The sequence below is a fragment of the Nilaparvata lugens genome, chromosome 7, assembly GCF_014356525.2.
Source record: "Nilaparvata lugens isolate BPH chromosome 7, ASM1435652v1, whole genome shotgun sequence".
In the NCBI taxonomy this organism is placed as follows: Eukaryota; Metazoa; Arthropoda; class Insecta; order Hemiptera; family Delphacidae; genus Nilaparvata; species Nilaparvata lugens.
Window position 1 is genome coordinate 16,202,483 of NC_052510.1, and position 9,457 is coordinate 16,211,939.

General features: G+C 34.5%; 1 protein-coding gene across 1 annotated transcript; it reads left to right on the top strand.

Annotated features, from left to right (window-relative positions):
- Window positions 1-236: 236 nt before the first annotated feature.
- LOC111044722 (epoxide hydrolase 4) lies at window positions 237-9,094 on the top strand. The gene is made up of 6 exons (XM_022329931.2): window positions 237-596; window positions 1,210-1,334; window positions 3,453-3,728; window positions 4,727-4,878; window positions 5,505-5,765; window positions 7,595-9,094. The coding sequence occupies exons 1-6, from the start codon at window positions 381-383 to the stop codon at window positions 7,762-7,764; spliced, it is 1,200 nt and encodes a 399-aa protein (XP_022185623.1). The 5' UTR covers window positions 237-380; the 3' UTR covers window positions 7,765-9,094.
- Window positions 9,095-9,457: the final 363 nt, after the last annotated feature.

Sequence of the window (9,457 nt, forward strand, 5' to 3'; positions counted from 1 at the left end):
ATGTTTTTGTTTTTTGTGTATTGTATTTTATGTTTTTGACGCCATCAATCCCATATATTATGGGTAAAGAATGCAGATTTAGGTATAAAGGTAGTGGTTTTATTGTTTGGGAGGGAAGCTAATAAGCTATGGGGTGCGCATAACGAGAAGGTCCTTGGCTGTCGTCAGAAAGTGTGGGTTAACAATGAAAACCAGGGCCCTTCTCGTTGTGTACTGGTATACGAGAAAAACACTCTACGAACAGCTGATAGGCAAGCATTGTAATCATGACAAGATAACGTTCAATTCGTGTTCAAAGTGGCGTGTCCTCTGTTCAATGTTCTCTAGTTGATTAATAGTTTATTAGTTTTTAGTCTAGCTTGTAGTTTATTTCAATAATAATGGCTATTAAAATTACGAATAATAACATTGTTACAATCTCTTCTACTGACGCCTTAAAAATTCACATACTCTCGTTTTTCTGGGGTGTTTGGTGTATTTTAAGAAAGTTTATGAGAGAAGTATTGTACAACGCTAATCCTCAGTTGAAAAGGGATAATCCACCCACATGTCTTGTTGATACAACCCTTGGACAACACTCGTATGTCAAACTAAAGGTAAGTTATAATAATTATACGAAATCACCTTGCTATTCATACTTAGCTAACCTATTATTTTGATAGGACTACAGTTTTAATTTATTTACTCGGTACTAACATGGGAAGTCATGATTGGTTTACATTATTGCACTTCTTATTGCCTTAAGGTAATGTCACTATTCATCCTTTCATATTAATCACGAAGCTTTAAATAATTTATTTCAAACTTGAGAACGACGCTAAGCCTAACCTAAAATCTACCTCTGTTAGGTACTGCAGGCATTTTTTAGATTATTAGTACATGAATCAAAATCGTTGTTTTATTTTTATATTAAATTTTTACAAATAACCCAAAGAAATACTATTTATTACATTTCATTAAGCCTAATTCGTTCTATATTGCTGGGATATTGAATGGTCTTTTGCATTTTATTTTCTGGATTTTTTCTTATAAAGTTGCAATATGTTATGAAATACGGTACGGTAATAATTCTTATAACTTTTCTTGATGGCAACCCATGTGTGGGGTGTAATGTTAATTAATGAAATGCATGATTAGTTATCAGTGTTCATTTGGAGCGTACTTTACTTGAGTAAAACTGGGACTTTTAGTAAAACTCGTACTTTTCAGGGAGTAAAACTGCATTACCTAGAGGCAGGTCGTAAAAATGGTCCTGTACTTTTGCTGTTACACGGGTTTCCAGATTGCTGGATTAGTTGGAGATTTCAAATACCGGTGTTGGCTGAACATTACAGGTAAGAGTTCTAAAATAATACTAGGCCTATAGCATTTTCTTGAAAATTACTTGGAACTAGAAATTGCTATAGATTTTATTCAATTGACCCAATACCACAGAGAAAGGATAGCATAATAATATATACCATTGTATAGGGCGTTTACTCAAGTCTATGTAATCAATTTTTGTAAAGCTGGTAGTCTCTCATACTGTGCCCATGTCAAGAGGATACAGCATACTCTGGCTGCCCGAAGTGACGTTCACAACCACAACACCAGGCGCTGCGAGCTGCTGGATGTCCCTAGGAGACGTCTCCACCGTTCACAGGCCAGCTATAGAGTTTCTGCACTGAAATTCTTCAACAAGCTGCCTCCTGGTGTGAAGCAGTTGGATGAGGCCGCCTTCAAGAGAGCCGTCAGGAAGCTGCTTTGTGATAAATCATATTATAGTGTAATTGAATTTATGAGTGATTTGAACTTTTTTTAAAAAGTGATCACTTTTTTTACCTGCTATCTGAATAGTTTTTGTGTTATTGTGTATGTTGAAATCGAACTCTATGACGCCATCGATCTCACTAATGTGGGTAATGGATGAAGCAGAAGTATTAAAGGTATTAAAGGCCCTCGTATGCTACATCCACATGTTGGCCCAATGAAGGCCAATGCCAACCAGTGCCAGTGTATGGATGGGAGGTTTGCTAACGTTGGCTACCGCTGGCCTTTATTGAGCACTGATCACATTGTAGACTGGGCCAAAATGTGGACTTGGCATAACACTATCACCCGGCTTGAGTTAACAAAAATCGGCATGAAATTTAGAACATAAACGACCTACACCATGGGATATTTTTTTATGCTATACGGGCGTCTCAAATAGACGCGCTGCATTTTTTTCGCTTGTTTGCTGGATGTTGTCTCTTATGGGGTAAACTATACAAGCGAAGTAGCTACGCTCCCCATAGAAATAAACGCTTGGGAATGCATTCTGAAGATGCGCGCGAAATAAAGTCAGCTTGTCAGACGCCCGTATAGTTGGGGGCTAATAATGACAACCATAATTCAGTAACACTTATTAATATTAAATAATATTTGTCGTTTGAATGAAACCTTTAACGTTGAATAACTATTTTCTGTTGGAACTACTTTAAACTTAGGTCTTGGCCCCAACTATACGGGCGTCTTAGACGCCCTGAATTTATTTCACGCGTCTCCAGCCTCCAGCCTGCAGCCTCTTACGGAGAGCGTCTATTTCGCTTGAATGTAGTTAATCCCTTAAGGGAAATTCATCCGGCTAACGAACTAAGAAAATTCAGTGCGTCTGACGCGCTCGTATAGTTGAAGTCTAACGTGACTATGTTTTCTGCTATAGCTAGCTCAATATAATTCACTACTAAGGATCTTTACTCATATCAGTATATCCTTCAGGATCTATCTTTTATTCATTATGTAATTTATATATATATCATATATTGGAATAAATATTGTCGTTTGTAATTGATCATCTCCTTCTGTCAAATACGCATTATTGTCTTGATAAGGAAAGTTGTACAGTAAGGAAAGTTGTTTGCTGTGAATAACAAATAGTGAGTAGGTTTTTGATTTTTTATTAATTTTTTTTAAATAAGTGCAATATTTCTAAAGTTTTCAATTTATTGTGATACATTCTGTGATTAATTTTAGAGTATATAATCAACCTTCAAAATTTTAAATCATCATTCCTGGACCGAAAATCAAGTAACAAAGCAGTGTGTGATTACATAACCTTATCTTTTGGACAACATTAACATTTTTTATCAAAATTTTTGGAGAGAAATAGTACAGGCTTAGCCTAGTTTTTCCTCCAATGTCATAATTGTATTATGATTATAGTATTTTATACAATAAATGAAATGAGTTGTGAAAATTTTCTGCTTATAATTATTTTCCGTTGTTGTAATGCATTTTTAGAACTCACTCAACTACTCCCTGTTAGTTGAAAATGTAGCCTAATGCTTTGAAGCGCTTTCAGATTAAAAACTATTATCATCAATGGTTGTAGAAGTGAAATTTTATATTTATTAAAATATTTAATATTTAGCATAGTGCAAGAATATGGGCAAATATCAAAAGATAATGATCAATTAATGTTTCTTCGACAGGGTAATAGCATTAGACTTGAAAGGATTCGGAGATTCCGATAAACCTGAATCTCGAAAATGCTATCGACTGGATGTGCTGCTGTCAGAGCTGAAGGAGCTGATTGCTGCCCTCGGAGTGGAGAGCTGCAGCATTGTTGGTCACGATTTGGGAGCTCTGATTGGCTGGTTCTTTGTGCACATGCACCCTGAAATGGTCGACAAATTCGTTTCAATTTCATGTCCGCATCCAAATCTCTATTGGAATTATCTTCCGAGCTCCAGTATTTTCAATACAAAGTGAGTTAACAGTAAATACTTTTTTCGCATTTGTCGCGATTTTTGTGTTTAATGACACGATATTTAAATACCAGTATTGTATCATAAAAATTACATTAAATAATATTTTCATTCACACACATTTGCGGGACAGTTTGTGTGCTGTGTCATGAGAACAGAAGAGTGGATTGCTTTTGTCTTCATCATATACATTTTCCAGCAAAATTGGGTGATTGATTTGAAACTAGTATAATATTAAATTTATCTTTTAAGTTCAAGTTTTTAACTTTGTGACGAAATTCATTCATTCACCATAATAGAATTTCATTTTATAATATTCCCAATGCTACATTTACTCTTTATCATTAGCCTATATAGTAAATTGCTCTTTAGTTTGTAGTTCCTAAACTTTACTTGATTAATGTTACGATCGATGAGAAGTGGATTAATGTGAATTTTAAAATGTATTATACTTTATACTGCTGTATAAAAATAATTGAAGATGAAATGGTTTACTGTATCACATATAATCTTGGCAAGGTTTCAACTTGTTTCCGAACTTTTACTGAAATAGACGATTGTTTACGAAAAAATGTGATTAAATAATATAATTGCAGTTATCTCAATCGTTTACGGTGCATCACTACTAGTATTGCGCTCGAACTGATAGTAGCTCAATCGTGTTGATACTGTCAACTTATCATCCTCTATCACACAATAACTCTATTGTATTCTTTTAGTTCATATTTTGAACATCGATATTCGTTGGAAAGAATTAGAGTTTTATTTTTAATTGATGATTAATAAAAGCTTTCACTGCTCTCTTAAATACTCCTGATAATCCTAGTTGTCCTCAGCCACTCAGCTATGAAGATCTATCTATTTGGGAGGAAAGGTCAGTGAACTGGAAAAAACAGATTTGAACATTTTTCTTGAAACATGATCGCAAAGTATACTGAGAAGCATAATTTTATGGCAAGCTTTTTATAAATATTGGAAATTTGTCCTTTCTGTTCCAGTTGGATCCACTATAGTCAGCTACCTCATCTACCAGAGTTAGATGCATTGAGAGATGATCTAAATATAATCAACAAATGCTTCCAGCATCTGTCAGTGAAAGATGTTTCAAGTGCCTACTTAGATGCATACAAATACTCATTTTCGAGGAAAGGTAACGTATTATTTATTCTAGAGATCCTTTCACAGTTTCTGAAAACCCCTGAACATGAATAAGTTTTTTTAATATAGATGGTGTGAGCTGTTCACAACGAGTATTGCTTGTATTGTGTGCTAGCTTGAAAGTGTTTCTTTTAAGGTGCGTACAGACTTATGCGCCACGAATATACGCATTTCGCTCTTCATCAGCTGATGCTATGCTTATATATCTGTATCTTACTGTGTCTGTACAAATACAGTTATAATAAACATACTATCAGCTAATGAAAAGCGTAATGCGCATGATCGTGGCGCTCAAGTATGTACGCAGCTTCAGGAATTGATTATAATGCCATTCTCTTTCATTTCATTCACAAAGCAGCTTACATGCTCATCAACAACTGCAGCTTTGTGTATTGATTTATTCAGTCATATACTTATATCTATGAAATTTTAATTAAAATTAATTTAATATTCATTCATACTTACTTACTCCTTGGTGCTACAGCTCATTCAGAGCCTTGACCTCCTTCAAAAAGCTTCTTCATTCGTATATATCGGCAGCCTTACGTCTCCATCCCCTGACTGACTCCCAGCTTCCTAATTATATTATCTCATTGATTGCATATATTTGTATTGCAGAGGACTGGACAGGTCCAATCAACTACTACCGCAACCTGCCGTTTTGGCGCGTGAACGTGGCTGTGGACAGTGATGCCAACCTGCGTGTGCCGGTGCTCATGATGGTTGGCAATCGTGACAGCAGCGTGCATCTCGAGAGTGTCATCAAGTCGACTGACTTTGTCGATAAGTTCTCGCTGAAAGTGATCGACGGCGCCGGCCACTTCCCGCACCAGGAGAATCCCAAACATGTCAACAAGATTCTGTTTAGCTTCCTTGTTGGTGAGTACGAATAATTATCTAAGAAATAAAACTATTTTAGTATGTGGGCAAGTACATACAAACTAAGCAATGTAGAAGTGTGTAGTACGGCATGGAGTTTAAAATTACGAGGGTGAATCAAATGAAAACCTTAAAAGTGTTGGAAAGTTCCAGGTGCATTAGTGACCTCGCTACACACGATTAGCAGTGACTCAAGTTACAATATGGCCGCCCCATTATCAATATGCACCGCGTTAGATCAGCGAACATAATTTGTTTCTTGAGCAATGAAGGTGTCAAACCAATGGAAATTCATCGCAGGATGACAGTACAGTATGGTGATTCATGCTTGACCAGAAACAAACACTACCATTAACCAGAAACAAAAAAAAGCTGACTCTCTTCTGCGATGTGAACGGATTAATTTTGGAGCATTACATTGAGAGGGGAATGACAGTAAACATTAATTCTTATTCAAATCTCTTAAAAAATCAACTTCGGCCAGCAATCAGGACTTCTCACTTCAGGTGTGTTGTTACAGCATGACAACGCCCGACCACATACATACCGTCTCTCGGTTCAAACTATCTAGAATATCAAATTTGAAAGCCTCATTCATCCACCTTATTCTCCAGACCTCGCCCCTAGTGACTTTCATGTGTTCGGAAAGTTTGAAAATACAATGGGAGGCAAGCATTTCCAAAGTGATGAAGTGAAAACCATGGTGCACGAGTGGCAACAGGCACAACCAAAAGAGTTCTTCAAACGTGTTATCCATGCGCTTCCAAAGCGATGGAACACTTGCATAACACTTCAACGAGACTATGTCAAAAAATGATGAATGTAAGTTTCACTTAGTTGTAAAAATAAATAATATATAACACTAAAAAAGTTTAAAAATATATATATAAAAAATTATATATACAATTTTTATTATATATAACACTTTCAAGGTTTTCATTTGATTCACCCTCGTATTTGCGATTGGGCATTAATATTGCAATTTGTTGTCACTGTAAATTCAAATAAATATTTTGAGAAAAAACAGGAGATACAATATATTGAAATGTGGACAAGGTTTAAATCTTGAAACTATTTGAAATATTAGCAATTAGGTGCAAGTATTGTAATAATTGTTTGTGATTGGAATCATATTGAAAATTTATTTTTCAAAACACACAAGTATATCTTTAATATTGTTCAAATTTATTTACGGTTTGCCACAGAACAAAAGTGAATGGCAACCTTTCCTACCCTTGCAGTTTTATTTTATAGTTTTTAATAAGATAATAAATATTAAGTGAAAGAAAAACAGGTGGCGCGATATATCTAGTCATTTTATAACGTTTGTATAATCCGCTAATAAGGGAGATGCTTTTATCTAGGCCAATGACAGACGTTCACCTTGATTGGTCACGGCTTCCACCAATAACAGTGCTCGGCCGTTAGTATGAATACTGCTGCTATTTAGTTTACCAGAGATTGATAATAGTGTGATAACCGAAGCCTGTATCTCGACGTTTAAAAAATCTGTGGTTAGAAAATATCCACGTTTTAGTATTGATACTACCACAATATCGCCTTGACAACTACTTAAAAGTGTAAGAAAATAGAGTTTTCAAAGAATGTCAGACATTTGACGAGTATTTCTTTACACTTAACCAATTCACGTTTTTGCTAGTGGCAAGTCTTGGAAGAAAAGACTTGGAATAGAAATTGCTTATTCTGAGAGCTGATTGAGGTGTTATGCTTACATTATGCTGTTAAGCTGACTTATTGTATATACTGTTATGCTAACTTATGTGCTGAGCTATGAAAGTATTCTTGCATAACGTTGGAATGTATTGCAGGCAATATTACCCCACCTGTAACTCCAGCCCCTTCAGGAGGCCTAGTCTATCGTATGTTCGGCGCAGTCTCCTCCACAATGAAATACGGCAATCAAATGATGGATGTAGTGTCCAAGCGGTCCAATGGAATCACATCCAAAGCTATAACTGTAGGTCAAGGTGCCACCTAGAATATCTTTCAATAATCACTATACATTTTATAATTATTCTAGATTGAAAGAAGTCGCAATCTATTTATTCTAGTTTGATCCAGTGTTGCATTTTATCAAACTTTTTGTTGATTGAATTTTAAATTCAGGGATACTACTAGGCTTGTTAGTAGGTATGAATCTGTTCACCAGATATTTTTACCATTCAAATATGCCAACTCATCCATATTACTAACATTCCGTTTAAGAGGTATTTAAACAAACCATTTTAGCATTTAAGTTTGCGTGTGCTTATTTTGTCATACGGGAAGTCTCACATGCACAGTTAAAGCTTGATTATAATCTGTGGTTATAGCCCCATTATAAGAGGTGTAATTGATATTGATATACATTCAGTAATTTATGCCTGCCCCATAGTTATAATTATTATTCATATTTTATAAATAATGTTACTTTTTGGAAGGGATGATCTGAAGCTCGAAAATTCCATATTGGAAATCACGTTAATGTAGTTCATTATATTATGTAGAGACTATTCATTGCGTTAGACCTCCAACATCACAGTGTTTGCTCAATATAATCTAAATAGAAGATTAATCTCTAGTCTAGTCAAGAAAATGTTAGTCATACCAAGTTATAATAGTCCTGCTTAATTGAAAGTGATGCATGGACTGATATATTTACTGAAACTCGGAAAATCTATGAGATAATGCTTGTAAAAATTGATGTCAAATTCTTCTGGAAATATCATTCCAGTTATAAATTGGATATCCTATCTCTAATACCTAGCTCCTTCAAATTAATGGAATAGTTCGTTGCTTTGAACGTTACTGCTCTGTGCTCTTAAAACACATTATTTATTAACACATTTCCAAATGAAACGATCAATTTCATAATCTTCCAATTAAAATTAGAATTCTACTTGACATTTTTAATTGCCCATGCATCCCTTATTCTTCAGCTACTACTTGGTGATTCTAATCTGGTTAGATGAATTCCTTGTACTTGTAACATGCATCCATTGAAGGGATACTGAAAGTCTGAATTACCGGAATTTGGGGCCATTAAATTGAGACTGATCTTCATCTGCCATGGATTGGTATCATTTTGAAAATATACTTGTTATTTAGTCATAATATTATCCTAAATAGTCATAACATTAGTCAGTAGATGAAAAGAATAGATTTTAAGAATAAATTTTATTTATAAATAAAAATTAGAAATCCAAAAAATGAAAAATACAATAATTTTTATATATATATTATACTGTTGGAATAGATTTATAGATGTTACAGATTTCCTAAATAGTTTGTTGTTATTATTAACTGACATGTTTTTAAATATATTGAAAGTTTATGAAATTCTGCCATCGTATTTCCTTGATCCTTTTATTAAGTGTGGTTTGCAAGATAGTGAATTTATAGAAAATAATTTGTTTCATTGCATTAAGAATGAAAATCAATGATCAAAAAACAGTTAGATTATTCAAACTACTGCAATTTATTATCAGTCGCATATTGAAAGGTCTGTTGATAGTAACCTTTGACATCCGACTCGATGAACAAGTTATCTTTAAAGCTATCGAACGATATTTCAATTAAGAAATAATTGAGTTTCTCTTTCTATCTCAATCATTTAATATAATCGTGATTTATTAATTATAGTAGCCTAATTTGAACTGGTATCGGAAATCTCACGTGACACTTGTCAGAAT

Excerpts from the sequence above, each read along its gene's own strand:
- LOC111044722 (XM_022329931.2), top strand. The coding sequence starts at position 381 with ATGGCTATTAAAATTACGAATAATAACATTGTTACAATCTCTTCTACT. Across the intron at positions 3,729-4,726 it reads TCCAGTATTTTCAATACAAA|TTGGATCCACTATAGTCAGC; the intron begins GTGAGTTAACAG and ends TTTCTGTTCCAG. Across the intron at positions 4,879-5,504 it reads ATACTCATTTTCGAGGAAAG|AGGACTGGACAGGTCCAATC; the intron begins GTAACGTATTAT and ends TTTGTATTGCAG.